The sequence below is a fragment of the Xenia sp. Carnegie-2017 genome, unplaced genomic scaffold, assembly GCF_021976095.1.
Source record: "Xenia sp. Carnegie-2017 unplaced genomic scaffold, XeniaSp_v1 HiC_scaffold_22, whole genome shotgun sequence".
Taxonomy (NCBI): domain Eukaryota; kingdom Metazoa; phylum Cnidaria; class Anthozoa; order Malacalcyonacea; family Xeniidae; genus Xenia; species Xenia sp. Carnegie-2017.
Genome location: NW_025813485.1, coordinates 12,171,102 through 12,199,023, shown reverse-complemented (window position 1 = coordinate 12,199,023; position 27,922 = coordinate 12,171,102). Strand labels below are relative to the sequence as shown.

Genomic DNA, 27,922 nt, shown 5'->3' with positions numbered 1-27,922 from the left:
TTTTTGCTGCTCATTTTCCAATAGTGTAATTATCAATGACTCAAATTACAAAGCACAAATTTTCCTAGAAATTTATTTAGTTCCCAGTCTGCATTAAATCGTCGAAAGTCGTATATCAAAGCACTTCATTTATTCATACGATTCAATGTGCTTTACTTCTATGTTTGCAATAAGGTTGAATTTAGGGCCTTTTTGCATAAGACCATTACAATTTGTGACTTTATACGAAGTTCATCCATGATACCACACGCTTTTATTGCATGCTCAGTGAAAAATGTCGCTACCATGCGCTTGCTTATTTTGCATGGAACACAAACGGCATCTGGAATTTCGTATGATTTGGTAACAAGAAAAGTTTGGTTTAGGGAGCGGTCAAGTTTTCTCTAATATTGAGAGAATTGTGGATTTTATATATTTTTAATATTGAGAATGCCCCTTTGTTTGGAGTGTTAGTCAATTTTCCATATGCTAACTTGTTAGAATTTTTTAACCTGTAGAGAATTTTCATATCGTTGCTTGCAATTTTTCAAAAATGATCCTCAAAATGCTTTTCATTTTTATGGCATTTACATCGATAAATATTTTGATAAATGTTGCAAACGCTGTATACTAGTAATGCTTTATTTGCAGCGAAAGGCAAACATTCTCACACTCCAGATTTCGCTTGAATTTCCTCGGCCATGCAGCTAATTTACGCTGTCTTTTTCATATTTGATCGCATGCTGTCATTCTAATCTCATTCTATTTTACACCATTGACGTGTTACCTTGCGATACGATCTCACCTTGACCGCAGCAGCTCCTTTAAATTTCTTGTTCTGGTACTGCGTGAAAATATTCTCACGTTTTAGAGATAGTACTTGTTGGTGGTCCGGGTTGTTGATGGATATTCGCGTTTACAAATACACTTATGAGGACAAAACAAATGGAATCAATCTGGTTCATCACACACATATGGCATTTTCATTTCGGGTGACACGAAAGAGAAATGCTAAAACTTACTTCTTCACTCGAAAGTGGAGGAACAAAGGGGACGAATTGCCAGAAGAACAAGTAGCGCAGGCTAACGGAATTCAAAACATATGGCCGGTTATGAGTTAAACAGTTATACAGGGCTTGTTGGTTTGCACGATTTCCTGCAAAAACAGTGAAGACCATTCGGTGTATCTTTTGTAAGATCAATCAAGAAAATCAAATTACATGTCATACTATTGCAATTAACCTATAAATAAGCCGTCACTTCGCGAATCACGCTAAGCAAGTTTTTAGGAGACCAAGTCGCAAAGCCCAGAGCCATACAGTGTTGAGCAACGCATCTTTTGCAAAATGTTCTCATTTGCAAAAACTTTGACCCTGGAATTTCTCATATTTCTCCTGTTCTTCATTCTGGGAGAAATCGTGAGCGAAGCGTGGGAAAGCGATCATTGTAATCTGGACAGAGTCGTACGAGCTGGGGAAAAAGCCCAATGGACAAATCCCACAAATTATACAATCTTTCTAAGTGAGCTTACCATGCCTAACAAACGTTCAAGATTCGAGATGTTGATTCCTTCACATCGTAAGTACCTATAAGTGGATTAATATCAACCATATTGACGACGATTTTTTCTTTTTTTCTTCTTCTAGCGTCATCGTTAATGACGACGTTTCTGTTATTGAAGCGTGAAATTCATATTTTTGATGACTTACGTTTTCAAAGTTGCTTACTCTGTGAAAGATATTCTTGAAATAATGTCGTAGTGTATCGTAAAAATCACCAACAAATTCACGTCGTCTTTTAATACAACAACATGTTAAGATCTTCTTTGCACTTCGGGCTATCAGTCAATGCAAAAACGCTTCGATGTTGTTCAACATCATTTTATGGCGAAGAAATCTTTGACAGCTTTGTGCGTCGAGGCATTCAGTTGTAAACCAAGCAGTATGATCAAAATTAAGCCTTGAGGGTGTTGTACAATCACATGTGTATAGAATAGATGAGATTTTATGGATGCAAATCATCTTTGAGATTACGACAGTGTTTCCTGAGAGAAACTTATTTGATTGCTTGCGATTGGGTATTGTGGACTAAGCTGCCTGCGATACGATTCATTTTGTGGCGGACAAGTTTCTATGTTTGTGGCGCACGAGCTATGCATGGCTTAGTTTTTTGAATTGCGTTTATTGTAAGCTTGTATACCTAAGTTGATGTGTGATTTCCGATTGCTTTGAATGGCGCGTGCATACTTTAACTAAATGTTTCAGGAAAACCATCTGCAGACGATTGGGCGTTTTTTAACGCAATTCATAATCCTTAACAATTTGCTCTCATTTTACATTTTTTTGCTCTTTCCGTATGAGCAGGGCCAGTTTAGAAAGTCGTCATTATTCAGTTCATTATGATACATATCTGTTACACACAATAGAGGACTTAGTCAAAATAAATTTCAGTCCTAAATTTAAAATTCTTTCAAAATGAAAACATTGGTTTTGAATTTCTAAAGAATAAAATTTCACCAATCATTGAGTTGCCCTTAAGGTATCTGGAAATTTAAATACATATGCTCTAGATCAGTCACATGTTACAGAAGTGAAAAGTATACAGGATTGCAAAGTTCAATAAACGACATTTGTTTTATGTGTGCAAGTATTTTCACGAATCATTAAAATCTTTCAACTTAAAATGTCTTTTGTGCAATCAAGCACTTTCTCACAATGAAGCACTTTTCAAAAGAAAATATGAACTCGTGAAAGAATAGTTTCTTATAAAATTATGGACCAGAATCAAAAGAGAGCATTTCGAAAATAGGTCTTTTCTGTTCTGAAAAAATATAGTGTTTTTTTGCACTGCAAAAAATATTGCAATGAATAATTTGGTAAAATTTGGTAATAGAGACGTTTTCTAAAAAATTGAGTCGAAAATTTTCAAAGGCTCACTTTATTTTCTTTTTTATATAATGCTTCTATGAGCTGTACGTAGTTCTTGGTTTCTTTTTTTTAAGTTTTGTTTAGTAATTGCGATGTTCGATACTTAACGATAACACGACATTCCCTTTTCTCACTTCAATCAATAGTTAATTTGTTTTCGGGATCTTCATAGGCATACAGATCCGGTTTAGACAAACAAAGTTTCCGTGATCTGGGCAGATTTTATGAAAACAAATTGAATGTGTGTTGGAGCGAAAGTCCTCTCAAGATTTTCCACCGGACAATGATCAACAATCCTTTAAAACTTATATTAATTTTATGACTCGCCTTTCAGAAATGCCATGCATGTTGGAAGTTGTTTAAGATGTTTACAATTTATAAACAAAAGAATGCAACAAGAATCTTATGTTTACGACGACGATGTATGTTAATCTATAATTTAATCTCAGCGACGATGATAACATCGCATGCTTTTCATTTATCAATATTTAATAACAACGACGCACGTCAAGACTTCGTGTTATTTCAAAATACTCTAATGAAACAATCGAGAAAATGTTTGAATATGAGTATGACTGATTTTTTTCAACAAAACCATGAGGTGTCGTAAGGTTTATGTTCGAGTGGTTAATGAGAATTTGCACGAGATATATGATCTGTTCACCATATCTATGATTTTTATTCCCACGACAAGACAATCATGCTATATTTAACTCCTATCTTGGAATGTGTTGTTTGTATATACATGAGGGCCAGTTGCACGAAGCTTGGATAGCGTTATTCATTGGATGATAAAATTTTCAAACTCGTTAAAAAGGTGTTTATATTTTCGTTACGACAAAGATATTTCGTAAACTCAGAAGATTTATTTTATTTCAGTGACTGCTAAGTTCAAACCTTATATTTTTCCTTTTAAAGAAGTTTTTTCAACCGTTTGAAAAAATTTCTTATCTAATAAATAACGTTATCCTGGCTTCGTGTAACCGGCCGGCCCCAGAATTTAACAACAGCTAATTTTTGAGGTTCATACTAGCCATATTTTGCATCGTATATTTTGAATTTAAAATTTAGCTTTGCCAGATTCAAATGTAGCTGGAAAAAAGTGGTTAAGCCTTGATAGTAACGACTTTGTTTAATTATTTGCGGACAAATAATCCGATTAAATGTTTTTTTATGAAAGTATAATGTCGTTATATTGTTGCAAGTTGCGATAGAAAAGTAGCAGTTATGTAATGCATGAGACATGATATGTCTTAAAACAGATTTATTAAAACAGTTTGGCGTAGCGTCAAAATCGCTCACGTTACCACAAGTCATGCCAAGACAAGAAAATTATTTCTCAAACATATTTTCTGGAAATTCGTTTACCATACCGCATGATATAAATACAGTCCATGTAAAATGGTTAAAAGTTCAATATCAAATTTGCTCTTTGCAAATTAGTTCCATGTGCATAAATTTTATGCTAACAATTGCCTGATCAGTAAGTAATTTTACGATCTTTCATGATTTTAATGTTGTATCCTAAAGCATCTTTTGTACACTTTAAATTTCCATTTATAAAGCAATATATAGTTAATACATCCATTCATTTTACAAATCTCATTCATTTACTGATTGTTGACTCGCTTGACTTTTCTCTATGCTTTAGAAACTGTTTCTCGTAACTTTGAGGCGCGTGGCATACTTAGATATCGGTCAAGTGCTTGTCCAAACAAAATTGGATTGATTTACGTAAAAGGTAACATTATAGTATCTCAACAAAGCAAACAAAATTGTCAGAAATGCTATGACGTACGATGTCTTTTATCACATTCATCCTCATTTGCTTGATAAAAAGACAAAAAAATTTTCATTCAAGGTCAAATATTTCGTCGAAGCACGTTCCAAAACCAAAACAATCACGGTAAGAATTTCAATGATGCACATGCCACTCTACATCGGGCCATGTAAATGCATGACAAACAGAATTTCTGTCTTCCAGAATTTCTGTCTTGTTACTCATATTGGTATTTTAGGCGAGTCTTATCTGACAAAGGAAATTGATTCAACCTTGTTTTTTGATACTCCGGGAACTTGCCCTGAAGCATTTAAAATCCTCATTTGTGAATAGCATTTTTATCGCACTTTGAAATCATACGACCTTTGTAATATATATAACCATTACTTACTAAGCTCTACCAGTTATCACCACTGAATGGTCAATGGTCATGACGTATACAAGAGAACTATTCTCAGTAGTCCTTATCTACAAAAACGCTTTATTGGGGAGGAGGGAGAGAGAGGTCTTTCGCTGAACTTGCTAGAAGAGCATGTTGCTACATGTGATTTCAATGCATGCAAATGTTTTGTACTTCCAATTTCTTTTGAACAGTAGTGGCGTCTTTAACAAGTTTAGCGTTAAAATATTAGAAAACAGTTTTGCGAATCCAGCTTATTAAAATGTAAACGGCAGTTAAATCTGTTTCTGAAACTACTTCAGGAACTTCTGCCACAATTGAGAGTTTACGATCATCCTTAGCAGATATTAGATGTTCATAATGAAGCTATAGAAATATTTTCATTTTCTTTCTCGTTACCACAGGTACATCTTGTTTTGATTTCTGCAACGGAACACGAACAACAATATCAGAAATTAGCAGTGTTAACATGTGCCGCTACAGATACGATTATGGTAAATTTTGACGCGTCTTCATGTTTCAGAATTCAGATTGTTAGACTGGTTGTACTAAAATTACATGATACTATTCACTTCACAACGATTTTTTTGGTTATAACGGATGATGCAGTGAAACAAAACAATAGCAATTTTTTTACGTTCCAAATTAATGAGATATTAAAGATGGGGTATTGAATCTGTCGTTCTTTAAAGTTATCATCATCCTTTATTCATACATAGAATAGTTATTGAAATTCATCCTTTACCAATTAAAACTTAATTTCTTTCATTCACTGATAATCTTTTAAATGTGCATGGATAAAAAGAACAAACCAAGCCATCATACGTTAATCATTGTTTATAAAAACATGGAATAAACAAACTGACAAAACCATCAGGAAAATTTGTTACCGATGAGCTATCGCAGAAATTAACATATAGATTTTCGATTCATCTGAAGCTTAATTAATTATAAATTATTAAATAAATTAACATATAGACTTTCGATTCATCTGATAAAATTATCAGCAAATAAAAAAAAAATGCCGTTACGCGTTTGCATTGGTAAGCATTGGAAGAAATTTGAGAGATGCAATCATGGGCGTGTGTCATGTTTACTCGACTCCCAGAAAAACACGATGATTTAAATTCTTTTTCATACAAACACATGCGATAACTGACTTTTATAATTCGCTTTTAGTTGTCCGCGGCGTGGTCAGAAAGTATTTCAACAAAAATAGCAAAATCCAACTGAAATTGATTCGTAATTATCTTCAGCCTCCTTGCTCGAGAAGCGGCAAACGAAAATCGAAAAATGTACGCAAACAAATCTTTTTCCTGGCGCCTTCGAGCTGCGCATGTCCACGAATGCAGATTGGTAACGATTTATTGGTTATGGGTTTTACACATGGGACCAAACTGACGATCGATTCCAGAAGCAAAATCATTAAATGGAACTCAAAATTCAACATTAAACTCGTCGCATTTCAACGAAAAATTAATAAAAACCCTCCTTGTTCATAACATAGCCAATGAACTCTTTTCAAACCCAACAACGCTACTATTAGTTGACAATTGTGCAATGGAAGCATAGAAGTTGTTTATTTTTTAGAAAATGCAGCTTATAACCCATGAAATGTCATTCAAACTGTTGTGGACAATGCATTGTATTGCTTTTCTCGTGAATGTTTTAATGTGTATCATAAAATGAAAAACTTTGTCTATCTCAATGCCCTTGCAATGTATGTATGTATAGCAACATATTTGGATAAATAATGCACACAAATTATAATATATAGTGGAATATTTTATATGAATATATTAAATAAAGATAAAAAATGTATATTATATAGAGAAATATAGATTATAAAATTATCGAAAACAAAAGTTTCAGCGTTTATTTTTTGAAATCCCAAAATTAAAGGGACAATTTCGCTCAGTTTCCACGCGTTGAACTATGTTTGCATGCATAAGTTAACTATTGGGGGTTCGAATTCAAAAAAATTGTATAGCATCATACATGTTACGTTTGTAAATGTGGCCGGATGGTACAAGTTGGTAGAATATTGAGAAGGACATGGTATGACACAAAGATAGACACGAAGGTAGACATAATTGTGGACAAAAAAGCAGGCATAAAGGTTGGTAGTTGGTTGTTAATTTATGACTTGATCGATTCCAAACACACATTCAAAGTATTTCCTTTAATTTTTGCATCAAATATGCCAATATGACAACGCTTGTTGTCTATCTCTACACATGCAGAATTGTAAATCAAGACTAAAAATATTCCTTTCTTTTGAGGTCGCCGACAAGTCGGTCAGCGGTACTTCATATCTTGCGCACCTAAAATTACGTCTACAACAACTAAAAAAGATAATGACTTTTCTTCTTTTAACAATGGCCTTTGATTTCACATAGTATCTCGACGTGGTCTCAGTTATTGTTATAGTTATTCTACACTATTATGAGAAATAATTTAGCGCAATAAATTTTAACAATAATTCTTCGAGTACATGTTTCTTCTTGAAGATCTCGAATTCTAGTAAATTCTAGCACATATCTGCTCGAAGTCATCGCTCGCGAACATTTTTTTGGACGCTCTTGTACTGAGCCACGTAATTCAAAGAATCGACGTTGAAAGAAACTTCGTAGAGCTTTGAGTTGAATCAACTAATTACGATAAAAATAGACCACCAACAAATGGGCACAATCACTTCTTTTTCTTCTTGTCCTTTTCTTCATCTGCATTGGGTGTATAGACAGGACTAGACGGCGAGTAAGCAGATCCTGGGGAGTATCCAGGGGTAGCAGGTGCGTAACTAGGGGATGATGGAGAGTACTGTGGTGATGACGGAGAGTATTGAGGAGACGCATTTGAAGCACCTCCTGGTGTTGAAGGACTGTAAGTTGGAGATGACGGAGAGTATCTCGGTGCTACAGGACTGTAATCTTCCGTTGGAGAATATTGTGGTGAAGTTGGAGAGTAGTTGGGAGATGTTGGTGAATACTGAGGAGAACTTGGGGAGTAGTGAGGAGAAGTAGGTACGTTGGGAGAGTATTGTGGTGAGCTTGGAGAGTATTGAGGAGATGGAGGAAGTGAGGAATGAGGAGACGTTGGGGAGTATTGAGGAGAAGATGGGGAATAATTTGGCGACGTTGGGGAATAGGTTGGTGATGTTGGAAAATTGGTGAGGGATGTTGGTGGTAAAGGTTGGAGAAGTATTGGAGAACAAGAACTAATGAAGGGAGAATGGATGAAATGAGGAATGGATAATGGGAAATGAAGGTGAAGTGGAAGTGAGAGAAAGAAGGAAATGGGAAGGAGGAGAATAGATTAGAATAAGTGGGGAAGGAATAGTGGGTGGAAAAAAATGAAGAAAAATAAAAGGGATGAAAAAAGAAAGATGAAGATGGAAAATGTTGGAGATAAAGATAGAGGAGGGTGATGTTGGCGAGTAGGAAGGTGAGGTTGGAGAGTAAGAAGGTGAAGTTGGAGAGTAAGACGGTGATGTTGGACTGTAAGATGGAGAGGTAGGGGAATAGGACGGTGACGTAGGTGAATATGATGGCGACGTAGGTGAATAGGAAGGTGAGGTTGGTGAGTAAGAAGGCGAGGTCGGCGAGTAACTAGGGCTTGCAGGGGTGAATCCACCAGCATTTGGAGAAGTGGGTGAATATCCTGGTGATGTTGGCGAATACGACGGACTTGTAGGCGACATTGATGGTGATGTTGGCATAAATGCAGGACTGGCTGGTGAATAACTAGGACTTGCACCACCATGTGCTGGACTCGGTATGTACGGACTAGCAGCACCACCAGGAGAGCCAGGTGATCCAGGGTTGGGACTCCAACCACCGGGACTGAGTCCAGCCGGACTAAAACCACTGGCGTCAGAACCAGCAGGTGAAAAACCAGCACCACCTGGCGTCATACCACTACCTAAACCAGGACTGAATGCATCTTGATAATTTGGAGTTGCACCTTGATTCCATGGAGTCTTCTGAGGAGACATCCCAGATGTAGGAGAGCTTGCCATACCAAAGAACATTCCAGATGCTTGAGAGAAGTAAAAAAATAAAATTAGGAAATAAAATGCAGTTTATAGTGCAAATTTAGCATTCTGTCGCGTAAAGAAGTAAACAAAAACCATGACCAGCCGACAATTTAAAGAAGTATAATATAAAACAAATTCCGAAGAAACAAGACATCTTGAGATTGCAAAAAATATGAGAGACATGAAGAATGTCATTCTGTCTGAGGATGACTTTGAAATAAAGTCGAAAATTTACAGTTTACTTCTCGTCTTGTTTTGATTCATATTTTGCAATCTCAAGATGTCTTGTTTCTTCGGAATTTGTTTTATATTATAAGAAGTAAACAAATCAATGTATAAGTAAATCAGTTGAACACTAACCAGCCATAGGCCCACTTCCAAAAAGACCACCAGATATCATGTGCGTAGGTATTTCCATACCATATTTACATTTTTCCGCATCCAACATGAGATCGAAGCATCCGGTGCCTATTCTTGGCAACTGACCCATTATAATGCTTTCACTTACACCAAGAAGATGATCAACCTCACCATGGGAGGCTGCTTCCATCAAGACATCAACCTTTAATAAAATCAATGAAAACAAAATGAGGCTCACTGACACTGTGAAGCTTTGCATACCATACGTGTATCGATATCAATTATATAATAAACACAATGAAACGCATGCGCTGATTGGTCTAAAGCTGAGTTTGCATTAGCCAGTGAAAAACACATCTGAGCTCAACCAATCTAAACAATCAATCAGTAAAAGAGAAACCTCTCGAGCATGTGCAACCCTCGACCTTCGGTTTCGCAATGATCTGCTCTCGAGTTCTCACAAAGGTCTCCTCGGTTTGCATAAGTCTGTGCAAACACAGTAAACATCTTTTATTTTTTAAATCAAACGCATAATGCCTTTGCTAATATCACTGATAAGATAGTTACGACAAAGTTGATCATAAAACGATAATCCCGATGTTTCAAGAGAGCAATAAAAAGTTTAGTACATAATTTGTGGGTAAACGTAATGAATACACGTGATTGCTCAAGCAACCACGTGGTTTATAGCGTGTTTTTCTATTTCTTTATCAACCTTTCACCTATCATACTGCAATTCATTGTATCTTAGATATTTTATATACGTAATATAGCGGACTACACAGTCACAGGTTATACGTATCCTTCATAAAAACATCATGACTGCTGTGCTTAATAAATTGAGGTGAGTGTGTTAACAGTATAAAGCAATATCACACAAACGCCACATTGTCACCAACGTAATTTTTCAATCAGAAGAATAACGGATTTCAATCAACCGAAGGCGAAAAGCTTTTTGCATCAAATAATACACAGTGCTTACAGTTTCCTCGAACGAGCATCTCATAAGAGCGCCACAATCTTGTCTGTTGATACCATGTCGAGTTATAGCCATTAAGTGACCTTTTGAAGTCATTACGTCACACAACAATGCCAAATGGCGATAATTCACGTACGAACCGTCAAACGAGATGACGTGATTCATTTCGCGTTCCACTGCCTTGCGCACCGCTTCGATACCAAGGACCTGCAAGTACAAGAACATATTTCAGTCATAACGAGAAGAAAGGCAACTTCGTTAGTTCTTCCATGATTTTGCCACAATATAAAGCTCAGAGCTATCTTTTTCATGTTACGGTGCATACACAATGATGCTCCACATAAAAATCCATAATTATATGTTTATGTAATGCGTGTAGCAGAATATTCAATGTAAAAACGAACCGAGAATATTTCGCAAATATCATTTGACGTCGTTCTAACCGGGTCCACATCTTGATCACTCAAAACCTTTAAAAAAGGAATGAAATACATCAATTCTGCGCAATAGTGTTGTTTGCTTCTTTGTATCAACACCTTTCAAAAATTACCAAAAAGTCAACTTCATTAATTCACTAATTCAACTTCACAGAATACACGTTTACTCTATCGGTAAACACTATGTAATGTGTTAACTTACCCTCATTAAACTAACACCGTCCGTCTCGAGCAGCCATTCTGGAATGGCTTTAAAGTCGCCGTGCTCGGTGATCACAATTCTCTTCTTGCTATCTTGCTGGGGTAAATGCATGTAAACTTTGGAAATTGCTTCAATTCCTTGAAGAGTCATATCTGTCAACATGTTGGCTTCGATACATCTCAGAAATACATCGTCGTCCATTTTATCCAATTGTTCTTCCGCCTAAAAATACAAGAGTACGTGATAAATACGATATGACAGATGTGGGATTCCTTTTCTTTCGATAGCACTTTAAATGCCACATAGAATGAGAGATCTACAGGCACATCTATTACGATACATTCGCAATTTATAATACAAAAAATACGAGAGTACGAGACTAGGGGCGGATCTAGGGATCGTCAAATCAGTCACACGACTAAAGTAAAAATTGCAAAATGTAAATGAAAACTGAAAAATTTGCCGTCACATTTCCACGCAGTTGTATCTTATAACAAGCCAGTACCATTACATTATAGAGTGCTAAGTATGACGTCATCAATGACGCAATATTCGGCTTTGTGTGACTTCATGAATTCATGACTAACGTACGAAAATTCCTGGATCCGCCCCTGTACGAGACAAGAACAAAATGTGGAAAATTCAACTATATAATAATGTCACTGTAGTATTAAAAACAATTTTTGTAATAATTCGTTCTCGTCGTCCTAATTACTGGTTCAACTTTTTTCTGCCAACATATTTGTTCTTCGAAAATAAATATATGCATAATAACGACAAACCTCTTCCATTTTGTTGTCGTCGTTGTTCATGATTCTTATACGAAGGACAAGTTTTCGCGCATTGTCGTCGTTAAATATACAGTTCAAGTCATCGCCGAACGCCATATTGATCTTCTCGGATATCTGCTCCATTGTCAATTTCTTGTCCGTCATTCGCTTTCGGTCCAACTCAATACGCAAGAGCCAAGGAGAAATTCGAGTGACATCAAAGTCAGGCATTTCGTAGTACACATTCACGAAGTCTTGATCTTCTTCGATGACTGTATTCTGGGGATCCGGATCGTAATAAATTGCAGTGTTTGCAGTAACTTTACGAAGAGTGGTGTGCTCAAGTCGGCATAAGACGTCCTAGGAAAGAAACAAATTGACGAAAAACTGCTCGCATTGGGAGGTACTTTTAGAAGAGCGCAGAACGAGGGACTTTTACGAAGCCAAGCCGGACGAGGCTTAAGGGAACTTTTAATCACTTATATCCCCTGAAACAATGACCTTAAGAACCCAATCTACTAGATATTTGTCTCCGCCGAAATTCTATAGTTACGAGTGAGCAAAACTGACAATATTTTCGACTAATACCTGCTTTTCCTAAATTGATATACAGTTGCAAAGTTGTTGGATAGGATTGGTATCAATTTATCTGACCATGCGCGGTCCCTTTATCCAGCTGTTCAAGTTCATGGAAGTAGCAAGAACCATCTGGATTTACTAATACCGATTTCGGAGTAACTAGCCATGCACAGTCTGCTTCAAAGTAAGATCTGTGTGTTCCGGAGCAAAATCCTTTACACAACCGACATTCAAATGTTACAAAATTGATAATAAAGATAAGGACTTCTGAAATTTTTGAGATCATGGCCAAATGTCCAAAAGAATTTTTGAATAACCTTCGATTTATTGACTAACTACATTAACTCAGGACGAACATATACATTATGTATGACAAAATTGAATTTTCGCCACTTATCACAAAGTTTTCAAGAAAACTTTGCACTAAAAACGAAGCTATTATTTTATGTTTATGTACAACTAGATGCCAAAACTTTACCTTGGCTTTTTCGGCATCTCGAGCCGGTTTCCCGACCAGGAAAACGGTCAATGAAGGTGTCTTGGGTCTTTTAGAAACGTTCATGATCTCTTTCAAACGAGGCACACCTAACGTGACGTTTTTAGCCGATACACCGGCGTAATGGAACGTATTCAATGTCATCTGAGTTGCTGGCTCACCAAGAGACTGTGCTGCAAGTGGCCCAACCATCTCACCGGGCTGTACCTACATGAAAAAAGCGATATCAAGAACCTTTAAACAAATTTAAGAGCCTCACACCAAGCGTTCAAGCATTCCGACAAAACTGTAAGATATTGAAATGTCAATTGTTCAATAAGACTCTTAACTGCATGTCTCAAATGAAAATTTATCAGCTAGTGTTGATACAAAAGCCACCAAAGTAATATCATTATCCACGCCAATACAAGGCATACACACACCTGTGCCAAATTAAATCTAGTCTCGATCTCACCAACTATCCAATCGAAAGCCTCTGACGTCAAATGAAATTCTTCGAGGACTCGTTTCGAGCAGAGGGTTGATCTGAGCAGTATGTTAAAAAGCAATGTGGCATTACTCTGCGCTTGCTTACTGATTGGATCGTCTCCTTTAACCACAACCAATCTTTCGCTCAGTTTACGAACATCTGAAAACGGTTACAATTATATGATTAACGCAAAATACATACATCATCCAATCTCTAGTGCAGGCAAAGAATCTAGATCTTTAGATTCATATTGAATACAACTAAGGTCTTTCGCTCCTTATAGAAGAAGAGGACTTATGTCTTTCTCAAAACAATGATCACCCAAAAATTCACCAAATCTTGAAAATAAACCAGTCAGCACGACACTAAGATTTGCTGACCTTTTTCAACTGATGGACATGCTCATATATCAGTCACACAATTTTTTCTGTTAGATATACATTAAAAAGAAAACCGCGATGAAATATCCCAAGGCACATCTTTTAACACGACGCGAAGGAAGAATTTTTTCAACTTGCATATCAACATCGGCATGCCATTACTTGATTTTCTCCACTAACCTGATCCAATTCAGTTTTAAAAACACGATGAAAAACAACGACGTACGAGGTTCTTACCTTGAACTATTTTCACGGGATGAAGATCACTGGGCATTCGTTTGTTAATGTGAAAAGTCTTTGTGCGTTCCAGATAAGTCGACTAAGATTGACGGGAAGAGCAACCTAAGCACATAGCAAAAACAAATTGTCGTACATATTTATACAAAAGCACACACAGAAACACAATCATCGCGAGCAATATTAATCGCATGAAGATAGCAAACGAGCGCAGCTACCCTTTTTCCTTAATCAAAAACACACAATCACAACACGTTATGCATGTTACGTACCTTGCTGTTACCAGACGGAAATATGGACCTCAATGTATCGCGATCTCTTTCCAACTGGGAGAATTCAGACTCGATTTCTTGAAGCGCGCCCGCGCTTCCGGCAATGTCACGCACTATCTCGTCTTGAAGAAACCTTTTCATCCTCCTTGTGTCAAAAGAACAAAACGGCTATGAACATTTATGCAATGAATGAGCGTCATGTTATTCGTACATTTAAATGCGCAACTGTCACTGCTACATTTCGATGTTTCCATGAATCGAGAATGTTCAAAACAGGGATGGGTCAACGACTTTTTGTTGGGGGGGGGGCTTAATTATTTGGTATAATTTAGTACGCATTTTGTAGGCAAACTGACAATCTTACTCCATCACATTTAGTCAAGGATAGGAGGGTTGCACACCACTCCGCATCCATCCCTTAAATCCATCCCTGGTTCAAAATATAAGTTACAATAACTGAAATATTAACATTTGTAACGATCTTCGTCACGATTGGTAGAACCTTGAAACCACACCAAAGACTGTGATCAATGCACATAACCTGAACTAACAATACCTTTCAATTCCGGTTTCAAAATGAAACTTTCTTTCGAATGCCGCCGTATTCGGTTTCAACGAAGGCATGTTTTGAAACTCTATGTGAGTGGCGTCCATTCCGTCCTCACCGTAACGCAACTGAATAACTTGGTTCACAGAATTACGTATAGTTCCGTCGTAGGCAACCATAACGCTTTCCATAGCCTTGATTAGACGACGCTGAATGTAACCTTTATCGTGTAAAGCGAAAACATCATCATTCGTTTGTTTGTAATATTTACATGAAACATCAACATTTCAGTCTAAAGCCTTGTACGACTAGCGAAGGATTGCATCTTTACATACCAGTTTCACTAGTCTTCACAGCAGTATCGATGAGACCTTCACGACCACCCATAGCGTGGAAAAAAAATTCCGTAGGAGTGAGGCCAGCGAGATAGGAATTTTCTACAAAACCTCGACTTTCTGGACCGTAATCATCTTTGATAAAATGAGGTAACGTCCGATGATTGAAACCAAACGGAATCCGTTTTCCTTCAACATTCTGCTGTCCTACGACTGCGATGACCTGGGAAAAACACAAAATTGTCTTAAATTTCACCTACACGATCTGCTTTTAAATAATTATTGGACGATTTAACGTCAGTTTTCGATCTTCCAAAATATAACTAATCTGCGCAAGTCACTCAATACTCTACACGAATCCATCCACAAGAGTAATATTCACTTGACAACTTCGTACACAGTCGCAATTGTATTTGCTGGTGTGAACGAAAACTGGCCACAGTACGCGGTAAATGTACCAATTTAAGGTGTTAGGCCAGACATTGTTTCGTGGCTAAACCTTTCTTGCATGCGTTCTTGGGTTGTTGAACTGTACGTGTTTGAAAACATTTTTTTACCTGTGAAATGTTGATCTTGGAGCCCTTTGAGCCCGCAACAACCATAGCTTTGAAGTTGTTGAACTCCGACAAACTTTTCTGAGCGCTGCTGCCAGTTTTATCTCGACAATCATTCAAATACGATTAACCTGAAACAACAATAAAGCTTGAAAATAAAACGGTGATTCCTAAAGGGATAAGATAATCTGCTTCAGCTTAATCAATTTGTTATTCCATATACATCTTGCTCTCAAGCAATTGCAATAAAGACCTTCCAACATAAAACAACAGACAGATGCAATTGGCTTGATACCAATTCGCTAAGCACAGAGATTTCATAGACACACATAATTAAGCAACGCATGCTCATTTGATCAAAATGCCAATAACAACTGCCAAGTACGCGACAACTACACATTATTTTACCATAAAACAAGCATGGATGCACAGCATGGTTCTAGTTATAAAAATGTACCTGATTCTCGAATGTCTGTCTTAGTGTGTTACCAGGTGTAGGTTCAAGTTCATCATTGTGCGCTTTTTCGATGACTTGAATCACATCGTCCTAGAATCGGAGATCAACGGTAAAGTACTGCCAAAACATGCAGCTTTATTTTGAACTGTACACAGGCTCACAACGACAACTAAACTTGCATAACTTTTCATGTAAATACACAATTTTTTTGTAGCTAAGTCAAGACTGGTAAGTCCAAATCAGACTGAGCCGATATAAAGGAAACCGTGCTTTAGAGCTACCAAAGAAAGCCCTAATTACGTATGCATTTCAAACGCACATGGCCACTAAAGTACCTTTGCTTTCTTTGTTGTTTTCTGGATGACCTCGTATGTTTCGTTGTCGGCAATACAATCGCCAATACCAATACTATGACCCTCGATCAACAACCAATTATTAACACACGTCTGGATCTCACTGTAGAAATTTTTTGCAATTTCATGTCCCAACTCCATGGCAACAACATGAACTAAACTTCCAGATGAAGTTCCCAAACTTTTCTTGCAGATAATGCCGGACAACAGTTCACCGTCCTCGACTAAAACCTGACACGTAGTTGAAGTGTGAGAGTTTGTAAAACGGTGAATTATCATAGAAAAATTAAAAATATAAACCACGAAGAAAATTCAAGAAAACATTATGTAAATGAGCAATTCTATGTGCAATTCTTAACTACTTAATTAAGTCATTAGTTGCTTAACGCAAACTAAGAGATAAGTTGTGAAGATACAATTATAAAATAAACACAATGAAACGCGTGCGCTGATTGGTCTAGACCTGAGTTTGCAATAGCCAGTGCAAAACACATCTGACCTCAACCAATCAAATCAATCTAAACAATCAATCAGTAAAAGAGAATTTGCAAATTGATGGTGAATACATTTTAGAGGAAAAATTAAAATGTTCGTCTTTTTCGCATTATTGTTATTTTATAAAAGAAATAAAAGATGTTTTCCATGTTTGCACTGACTTATGCAAACCTCAGAGACGTTTGTGAGAACTCTCAAGCATGTGCAACCCTCGACCTTCGGGCTTGCACTGATCTGCTCTTGAGTTCTCCCAAAGGTCTCCTCGGTTTGCATAAGCCCGTGCAAACACAGTAAACATCTTTTATTTCTTGAGTGAAAGGTCACCTTGGTATCACCAGGAGATATGTGTCGATATGGTCCGTCATCTTCGTCATCGGGATGAGTACTGTGGGCACGAATCATATTCACGTTTCCCGGAATGAGGATGGAAAATATTTGTTTTCCGGTCCAAAGCGGTTTAGGTTTCAAGATGGCGGGCACCGGAAGCTTGCCATTCCAGCTGGGCAACCACATGAGTAAGTTCATCACAACGTCCTACATAAAAGTTTGCAAGGACACACTATAAGAATGATTACCACAAAAATAAAGGCAAATGTGTAAGATAGTGTTAATAACCCTTGCAGCTTAATGGCGAAGGAAACAATGACACCAAAAGCTTATTCTCACCTTCTCCATCATAACATCCCTTTTAGTAAATTTTCGTACAGCGGTGAGCGAATCTTGCACAATACCCATAACAGGTCTGTTAGACTGCGGTGTGACAACTTGTCGCGGTACCATCATTAGTTCTGATATCTCGGCACGTGCTTCAAGTGACTGAGGCACGTGAAGGTTCATCTCGTCTCCATCAAAATCCGCATTATAAGGAGTTGTCACACTATGTGGGTAAGCATTGAACATGAATTACAATGCCAAAAACAGAACATGACTTGTTAATTTCATTCCTGTCGTTAAAGAACGTGTGTCAGCCATGATGCATTGCGCGCTAATCACAGCGTGACGGCCATTTTGTGGGTCGAGAAAATAGTGGATGTCGTTATCGTAGTCAATGCAACTGAGACGAACGACAATAAGTAATGTGAAATAGAATTTTTAATCAATGTTTTTTTTCGTTAACTTTTCAGATAAATTAGACGACGTAGTGACGAAATTGGATTCAGTGTGTCACAAGTTCAAAATGAAAACATAAAGAAAGCGCGCACTGCATCTTGGTTGACAAACACATCCCAACTTTATACAGTTTGTGATTTATCCCACCTGAGATTGAGACGAAAAGTTGACCAGGGAAGTACTTTCACGCGATGACCCATCATAGACATTTTGTGCAGAGTTGGTTGACGATTGAACACAATCAAATCTTCGTCTCGTAAATGACGTTCCACCTATACAAGGTAAGTCAAAGTGTCATCCACTTCGGCTCAACGTTGCACATTAAGAAGTTAAACATTTTTAAGAGAAAACTTTGTTAGATGAGGGGCACACTTTCTCGGCGATAGTGAACTGTGTACCTGACAACCAGAACTGTATTACATAGCTATTACAAACATAAGACGGGAAAATACTTTGTTGCTATCAATACTGTAAGTGTATGCAGGTCACTCGGGTTTAGGATGAAAACGTTTACATAGCTGTTACCAAACATAAGACGGTAAAATACCTTGTATCCATACTGCAAATGTAGATCAGTCGGTTTCGGATGAAAACGCAAGTCGATGCGATCCCCGTTGTCTCGAATGATGTATTTCGCCCCGGGATAATGTGAACTGCCACGTCGTACAAGTTCTTGCATACTGAAGTTCAAACACACGTATGAAATGACATTTTCAACACAACCATCTTCCCAACTATTTGATAACAACAACGTTATGAAGTAGCTACTCACCGATCAATATTAAACGGTGTGACAATTTCTGGAAAGGTCAAGTTCTGTGCAATCATCCGAGGAACACCGACTTGATCAATGGCTAAATTTGGATCCGGGTGATAACAGCACGAGCTGAGAAATCTACACGTTTACCCATAAGGTTCCCACGGATTCGGCCTTCTTTACTTTTCAGTCTTTGTTTAATAGACTTAAGAGGCCGACCCGACTTTTGCATTGCCTAAAAACAATTTGTGCTATGTACATGCATGTGTGCAATAGTTGAGATACATAGTTACAGTTTCAACGCATACAACAACGCATATATCGCATAAAACAACACATACAACAACGCATAACGCATACAACAACACATACAACAACGCATACAACACATACAACAACGCATAACGCATACAACGCATACAACAACACATACAACAACGCATACAACGACGCATACAACGACGCATACAACAACGCATACAACAACGCATACAACAACGCATACAACAAAGCATACAACAACACATACAACAACACATACAACAGCACATACAACAACACATACAACAACACATACAACAACACATACAACAACGCATACAACAACGCATACACAACGCATACAACAACGCATACAACAAAACATACAACAATGAATACAACTTGATTTCATTTCGCGCTGAGCAAAAAACGGCTTGATACAAAATCATCAATGCATGAATAAATTTCTTCAAATGATGAAGGACGCAACTTTCACTTAAAGTGCTTATGGCCCCAAATTTTATCTGAAAGTTTTTTGATTGCGTTGTAAATACAATTGAAAATGATTTAACAACTTCATCAATAGAATTGTTATTTTATTTCTTTTTGGAGTTGTAACTTTTCTTCAATAAGCAAATGACATCGTTATGACATCACATTTCATCATTAGCATTAGAAAAACTCATTTTCGTCAAAAGTTAGCATTAAATTATCCAACTTTGGCATTTTTACAAATATTTATTCACGCACAAGTTCATTAAACTGTTGTCTTTGCTTATAAAACGTTTTAATAATGTTGAAAATTCACGATGTTTAAAAGTCACTGTGTACTTTGATGTCGTAACGATGTCATTTGCAAAAAGTACAATAAGTCAATTCTAGTGACGAAGTTATCAAGTCATTATACATGTTCTATCCAATACAATCGAAAAATTTTGTGATAAAATTTCATGTCATAAACACTTCAACAACGACAAAAAAATACAGGTGGACATTTCATTTGACTTTGAATCGACGTTGGAGAAATTTACCGAAAAATATGAATGACGTAAATTTTCAAGAAATAAAGAACTTTGATTCATTTCATGCAATTGTGAGTTCTGTACAAACATCCGCTAGAGCATACCTTTGGAATACCGGGGATCTCATTGTCAAGTAATGTGGCAACGTGGTACTGAAGCATTTTGGTATCTTCGGCAATAATGTGCGCTGCAGCACCATTCAACTCGTTTCTTTTCAAACCATTGTTGCATTTAACAACGTCAGAAAGTTTGTGAGTTAAATCATCCTAAATGGAAAGAACCACGAAATTGATACGAGAACGCATAGCTGAACAAAAAAGAAAAAGAATTATTTGGTAAAGATCAATATACCAAATAAATAGAACAGTTAATATGTATACAACATTTTACATAATTTTGAGCAGATCACAATTAACCACACAAACAGCGCCTAAAGTTGTTTCATTCATATCTCAACGTATTGCATTTGGAGGCATATAATGTTTCCAACAATCTTTCGCGTATCTCACCTGACTCCGAGCACTTCCCCCATGCATTACGATGGATGGTCGAACGGGAAGCGGCGGTACAGGCAAGACAGTTAGGATCATCCAGTCAGGTCGACAATACTTCGGATCCATTCCGATGATAGTGCACTCGTCATCAGAAATTCTTTTAAATATCTCGTGAACCCTCTCAGCCGTTAAAATGATTTTCTTCTCCTGGGAATCCTCGTTTATGTGTTTCCATTCTGCGGTAAGCTCAAGGCCTTGACGACGGATTTGTGGTTGATAGCGACCGCAACCACCATGACCCTGAATGGTGAACACAATCAATAAGCATTACATAGATCTTCAACAATGAAGACACATCAATAAAGTGGAACGGTGAGCTAAGACGATACTCTATGTCCTCTTTTTGTACGACAATTGGTGCAAAGTGCTGATTTACACAAAAAGTATGCTTTATAAGATTTACACTTAAAAAATTTGATTATTACACATGGGTAGGTTGAATGGGGAGGGTGGTGGTGGCTGGTGCAGAAGGAATACTAGTTCCCTTGCAAAAAAATTAATGTATAAAGCAATTTAACAAAACAAAAATGCAACTTGTGTTTAATTGGACACACTTCCAAACAATATCTCTCAATTGTTGTGTAAAAGCAAAACAATTGAAAAAGACAAAGTTAAGTAACCACCAAATTCTATTACAAAGCACAGCCCAACATTGACTGATTATCCTAAATCTACTCCCTTCATTACACAGTGTAAGTATTATGTAGGTTGTCATACTTCAAATGGAAAGAACCAAAAGGTAGATGCAAGTGATGATGAATTTTTCAATCAATCTTTTAATTGTGAAAAATTCAATTATTTAAATGTCTTGAGGCAATTCACCTTTTTAGCCTCACCACCATCACCATTTATGTCATTTTTGTCATCAATTTCATCACCACCTTCACATATTTTTTTACTTTTACACAGTTCATAAACAAAAGCTATCCTCTTTCTTGCTTGACCCTGTGTCTTCATCATGATTTCTTTTATCCTCGGATGATCCTATGGCAGAAGCAAAAATAACACAAATCAAGTAATAAGAAAATACAAATGCAATCAATTCCACAACCATATGGCATCGGTTATTGATCAGTTGATTCTAAAAATACTTTCACTTGCTAATCAAAAGTTTTCAAAATAGAACTAACAAGGTTTGTTCTAAATGCTCTACTAATAGCAAAGTGAGTTAAGCAAATGCTTACTAGGATAACATTTCTCAGTGAAAAGTTCATTAAAGCAAGGTTTTTCACTATTCGTTTGCCTGTAAGATTTGTTTACCAAATATTGAAAATGATAAGACCTGTTTATGTCAATATCATTTTTTAAATACAAAGCTGTTGTACAAACTACATTGGCATGTAGGAAACTCAATAATTGGAGGGCACATATTCATAAATACTAGTTATGCTGAAATAAGTTTCTTTGAAATCACTTATTTTTAATGTATTCAGACATGTATATATGAATTTGTGCCTCCATTAACGAATTTGCTATGTCATTGAAACAGAAGCCTTACCACATCCACCAGAAGTTTTGAACAGTAAAAGCACACACATCGCAACACTTTGATAATCTTTGGAATCAAAGCAACATGGAAAACAGGCTTTGATAACTCAATGTGCCCAAAATGGCCAGGGCATTCTGTCATGTTTCCCGCACAGGTCTGACAACGTGAAAAACGATCACTGCATCCCTGGCGAGGGTCCATCAACCCATTAAGTTTCGGTCTCCCTCCTTCCATTGTTTCTGAGTACTTCACACCACCTTCAGTAACTGACATTTGTTTCTAGGATTTAAAAAAAAAAGAATATTAATCTAGTTTTGAAGCAACCATGCATTGCCAAAATGTAACTCATAATGCGTTATAAAAAGAAGGTCAAACACTTTTAAGGTGTTCAATGTAAAGAAGTGGTGTATATATCATGGAGACCATTACAATTAAGTGCTTAGAAACAATGAATGCTAAATAACTCTGCCCGTTCCAGGAAAATACTATTCACACGAGTGCAAAAATGTCGACTGGCTGAGAATTTGAACTATTTTCACTCACAAGCTCATCAGGACTGAAGATACCAAACTGCACCCTCTCAACCTTGCGCAAGGGTGCCGGAACGCCCGATCCAATCGCCATTTTCAATAACTATCCAGAAGACTATTCACGACCAAATTTCGTATATATTCGTATAAAACCACGAACGAAACCTGCCGATTGTAATTTCTACGGAATGACGTTGTTACAAAGATATGTTTCTGTGTGTTTCTTCAACGCAAACCAGATTTTTTTGTTACACTAATTGAATGAGAACACAGTGAAAACGCGCAAAAAAACTACATTTTAGTATGTTTTTGACTGCCGGAATTCCACCTTTTGTTGTTATCCTCATTTGAGCGCTCCCAAGCGCTTCTAACAAAAACGTGGCTGCGAAGTCAAATATATAGCAATTTATAGTAATAAGGGCGTCCCTTTTATAAAATCAGGGTTATTTAGTAGTTCCAGTCTCTTTTCTCTGAAAAATCAGGCTCAGAATATATTTGCCGGCTAATATGTGGTAAACTACCCCCTTGTATCGGGCGCGATTACGTATTCCTGCAAAGATGGTTGCCGGCATAGAAATTTTAGAAGCTTCAACTTTAGCAAAAAAAGCCCCAGAAGCGGTCGATAACGTCGTAGAGGTATAAAAAAGTATCGCAAAGTGCTCTCCGGATATTTTTTATTGTTCTTAGCTGAAAATATTTGAAGTTTCAACTTGTTTTGTCCTGAAATCATAGGATGAAGTTGACGACCTAGAGGACAACGACGTGACTGACGAGGACAATGCTGTGGCAAATGGCGAAGACGAATCCGATGAAGAAAGCGAAGATGAAGAAGAAGATGAAGATGAGGAAGATCCTGAAGACTTACAAGAAACGCTGAGAGAAAAATGTGGCGAACTTTCAAAGTGCGTGGCTTTGAAAAACGAGTTTGATGCTTGTGAAAGCCGTGTTAGCAGCAGGCAACGAACAGAGGAGAACTGTGCACAAGAATTGCTCGATTTCGTAGGATGTGTGGATAAGTGTGTAAGTGATTTTTTTGTTGTTACTAATTGATTTTATTGTTAATAACTTTTCTTAGTAACCTAATGACACAGAAATATTTTTGAAGAAGCACGAAATGGTGGTTCTAACCCCAGGAAATGAATTTGTAAACTATTTGTTTATTTCATTATTTGTCATATTCCTTTCATTCACATCCTGACTAAGATTGAAAATAAATTACTTAAATTGGAAAAGCTAGCTATGCAGGAGTTTTCCCTCTTGAAGTCTGCCTATACAAAAAATATAACATATCTTTTATATTTGGTGTGCTGTATGCTTCTGTGATTTAACTAATTTGTTGAATAAATTTGCTTGAGTACAAAGTGCAAATGTCATTGAATGACTTGGTATTAGCTAAGAAGTGCATGAAAAGATGAGAAATGAATAGCATATTTTTGATTGAGACTGAAGTAGAGAATGTATTCTTTGCTTGATACTTGAGTTATTTAAAATGAAATGGCTGGGCTTGTAAAAAATGATTGAGAATGAGGAAGACACTCAAGGTTTTGTTAGGCTCCAGTTTATTGTTATTTTTCGCAAAGTAGCAAGGACAAAAAACTAATGTTTATATGATTTTTAACATTGGTAAAGTCTAGGAATAAATAGAAAAGTTGTTTGTTTACTATCTCCCTGTGTCCAATATGTAATACAATTTGATTGTTGAACCATTAGCTATAGGGCATCTGAATCATGAATTTTATGTAATGAAAACATTTTCAATGAAATATTTGAACAATTACACTGGAAATTTACCTGAACATGAATTATGAAATGAAATCTTTAAGAAAAATGACAGCTTTTTGAGTGCAAAAAACTGTCATTTTTCTTAATGTTTTTTAGACATGAAATTTATTATAGATGAAGAAGTCCGGTCATCTTTTTCCAGTGATAATTGAATTTTCAATGTTTCTTCTAACATCTCTAACATTCTTGTAATTTTTTTATTTCAGGTTTCAAAGTCATTATTTTCCCATTTAAAATAAGAAAATGTATTTTATTCTCAAGTTAATGAAGCATCGGACAAAGTAAAGGTACTAAAGAAGAGTAATTACACTCTTGTACAAAAGTCCCAACCTTATTGCTGGCCGCATGCAAGCTATTTCATTGACTTCTATTTAAAGGTTGAAGTTGCTAAGTTGTTTATTAAAAGAAAGAAATGTTTTGTATATTTTTTAAGTTCATTTTGCTTTGAGTTGTAGAAAAACATCCTGAGAATACCAGGTAGTATTTCATTTTATGTTGACCAAATCTTAGTTTTGTTCATGCCATGCAATTTTGTTGAATGAAGTAAATTGCATGGTATCAAACACTTGATTTGAAGGCAATGTTGCATCTATCATAATTTCCATGATGCATGATACTCATCGCGGTAATCATGCAGACAAGGGAATTTTGTTGACATTTAAAGCACTCCAGTACAGGGGCGTAGCTAGTATGCAAGTTTGGTCGTGGACCTGTGTTCACACACCGTAGAGACAATAGGATTGACATAGCACGACAAAACATGAAGGCTGGCTACGTCACTGCCACACTGCTCCTTACTCAGGCAGGGTACATAGCCATTTTCCTAAAAAAAAGCGACGTTCTTTGTTGTGATGAAAAATAGAATGTCCTTCAAAGAAATCTTTCAAAGAAAACTTGCTTTTCAGCGTGACTCGTCGTCCATGGTAAATTGGCCAAAACCTTGGACCCACGGTCTCTGGGTGTGGCTTCTTACAAATTCCGGACGCAAACATTTACCTTTAACACCTTCAGTTATCACGTTACAATGCCGGATCTTTATATTTGTAAATCAATACATTAGCCCAATTTTTCCAACATTCGTCAGACGTTTGTTTACATCATGCCATAGCATTCATTTACATCAAACGCATAACCTACTACCGGTAAATATAATAAGTTGGTTTCAGTGATGTTAAGACATTCCTCGTTATAATAACGCAAAAATTGTCAAGACATAAGACTGAGAGAGGCACTTTGGCGCGCTTGTCTTGTCCTTGATACCAGAAATCTCAAATTTCGACACTGGCGTTTTTTCAGTGTTTGTTGTTTGTTGAACAACCATTTGCACTTGATAGAAGCAAGAGACGTGCTGAGCGGGAATCGGTTATAAATGTTAGTGGCCAACATAAGGCTTTGAGCCAGAGAAAACCAGAAAAGGCGATGATTCTATGGTAGCAAGTCAATAATCGATACCCCTACCTGGCATTGGTGTCGAATATCGAATACTTGGTATCGCTCACTCAACACTAGTCAACACGCATCAAAAAAACTTGATCAATTTCACTAAACGCTGGATAACAAAAGTTACGTGCTTTTCATATGAAAATGTCTTTGAAAATTGCAGTTTTGCTCGCTTTACTGTTTTTTTCGAACGCTACAAGCGAAGAATGCGACACAAAAGCCGAGGTCAAGACATGGCAAATGCACTCGCATTGTCCTCGTCGCGCAGAAAATGGGGACTTCGTCGGCTACGGCTACAACATTAACCATCCTAATGCCAATGACGATTTCGCCCTGATTGGTATTGATCAAGTCGACTTACGCAAAGGTTTGGTCCAAAAACCAGGGAATTGTAACTGTAAAGAAAACTTCTGCTTGACCATGGAACAAAGCGAGCGTCTTTTCCAAATAAGTATCGACCGCGCTCAAAAAGAAGTGGAGAAAGTAATCCGTACAAGTGATCACCAATTGCAATGCTGCAATATTCGAAACTCCCTAACTGCTCTCGTCTACACTTATGGATTGGAGTTAATCAATAAGGTTCCAAATGCCATGTCGTACACAAGCAATGGCCAATGGAAGAAATTTGCTTCGGCGGTACTTATCCAATCATGGTGTACTTCCACAGACTACTGCACTTCGCTCGCAGAACGCATTGCAACCGGTTGCAATGATGTCTCAAACCAATTGGGTTGCTCCAACCCAAAGCCAAAAGCATGCGATGCATCAGGCTTGTATTGTTGTGCTGAGAATAACACTTGCTGTCAATACTCTGGTAAGTAACTAGTTAGAAAGTAGTCACCAAAAGTTCGGCCCAAAAGACTTGTTTCTCACCTATACCTGTCATCAAAATTTCATTTTTTTAAACCACACTATTGTACTCAAAGTTTTGACCAAACTTAGTTGAGAGTAAGCAGGTACGACAAATGCCATAGCATAAACTCCAAAGCTTAAAATTTCCGTAACGTAACCATCGTGTCTTTAATGAGTACACCAAATTGATACTTTTTCTTACGTCACTCATATTTCGACGAGAATCCGTATACTTGTAGAAAGTAAACATCATTCCATAACACAAACAAAAGGCTACACTATATACGCTTTTTGCTAAACTGCACCTACAGTTTAATCAGTTGAAAACCATATACATTTCAAAAACAAGATTGAGCATATCTGACACATTGGCACACTACACTTACATTCCGCAATGTTATTCATCAGCCAAATCCAGAAGAAACACAGCTTATTGGTGCTGTCCGCTGTCTGGTGCTAACTGCTGTTCCTCAAGAAACGCATGCTGCCCAACGGAGAGTCCTGTGTGTTGCGGGAACACGAGTGGTTGTTGCTACGAAAAGTACCCTGTCTGTTGTTTTCCGGGAACGGTGAAAAGCTACTGCTGCCCGCAACCTATCCTGTATGTCTTGGCCTGGGACACTGTGGCTCTTTGGATATCAATATGAAACCCACATTTGGAAAGGCAAACAATGGCAAAATTCGTATTCAAAAGAATACTTTACATTAAATTTTTCTCTTGTAGAATAAAGTCCAACGTTTTTTAGACGAATCATTGTATTAATAGGTAACACTCGCATATGCCACAATGTAGATGATAATAGAACTGACCATTTGCACAAATAATAAAGACCAAAACGTCTGATATTTGAATGACAACATGCTGTGTTGATCACGTGTAAAGAACATGCGTCATACGTGTATATTTTCCAATGGGAAATGGGGAGTAGAATCCTGTCTTATTTTTTAACTCCAAGTAGACTAGAATCCTATAGTTGGCATATGTACAAGCTGTACTGATGAGATCTATTGTCAACAACATCTATTACACTTTACTAAACCTTCAATCAAGCATGTTTTTTTGGAAACTAAGTAAAACTAT

The 27,922-nt window shown here is 37.0% G+C and overlaps 4 protein-coding genes across 4 annotated transcripts; 3 read left to right on the top strand and 1 right to left on the bottom strand.

Annotated features, from left to right (window-relative positions):
- Positions 1-1,282: 1,282 nt before the first annotated feature.
- LOC124445890 lies at positions 1,283-6,896 on the top strand. Its single transcript, XM_046996673.1, has 5 exons — positions 1,283-1,557; positions 4,558-4,647; positions 4,768-4,812; positions 5,491-5,580; positions 6,266-6,896. The coding sequence occupies exons 1-5, from the start codon at positions 1,326-1,328 to the stop codon at positions 6,586-6,588; spliced, it is 780 nt and encodes a 259-aa protein (XP_046852629.1). The 5' UTR covers positions 1,283-1,325; the 3' UTR covers positions 6,589-6,896.
- A 357-nt stretch (positions 6,897-7,253) lies between these two features.
- Positions 7,254-23,121, bottom strand: LOC124445891 (DNA-directed RNA polymerase II subunit RPB1-like). Its single transcript, XM_046996675.1, is given in 29 exon segments — positions 7,254-8,319; positions 8,504-9,124; positions 9,483-9,684; positions 10,465-10,668; positions 10,866-10,931; positions 11,101-11,322; positions 11,883-12,230; positions 12,928-13,152; positions 13,368-13,573; positions 14,032-14,094; positions 14,097-14,136; positions 14,304-14,448; positions 14,860-15,070; positions 15,186-15,408; positions 15,743-15,861; positions 15,864-15,870; positions 16,197-16,286; positions 16,532-16,780; positions 17,369-17,578; positions 17,711-17,921; positions 18,302-18,426; positions 18,702-18,834; positions 18,927-19,026; positions 19,029-19,146; positions 20,299-20,460; positions 20,704-20,988; positions 21,571-21,732; positions 22,247-22,516; positions 22,781-23,121. Coding segments are annotated over 29 exon segments (5,640 nt in total). The 5' UTR covers positions 22,862-23,121; the 3' UTR covers positions 7,254-7,777.
- A 139-nt stretch (positions 23,122-23,260) lies between these two features.
- On the top strand, positions 23,261-24,971 carry LOC124445990 (cytochrome b-c1 complex subunit 6, mitochondrial-like). The gene is made up of 3 exons (XM_046996778.1): positions 23,261-23,403; positions 23,500-23,787; positions 24,756-24,971. The coding sequence occupies exons 1-3, from the start codon at positions 23,326-23,328 to the stop codon at positions 24,786-24,788; spliced, it is 399 nt and encodes a 132-aa protein (XP_046852734.1). The 5' UTR covers positions 23,261-23,325; the 3' UTR covers positions 24,789-24,971.
- Positions 24,972-25,738: 767 nt separating this feature from the next.
- On the top strand, positions 25,739-27,699 carry LOC124445989. The gene is made up of 2 exons (XM_046996776.1): positions 25,739-26,803; positions 27,250-27,699. The coding sequence occupies exons 1-2, from the start codon at positions 26,128-26,130 to the stop codon at positions 27,486-27,488; spliced, it is 915 nt and encodes a 304-aa protein (XP_046852732.1). The 5' UTR covers positions 25,739-26,127; the 3' UTR covers positions 27,489-27,699.
- Positions 27,700-27,922: the final 223 nt, after the last annotated feature.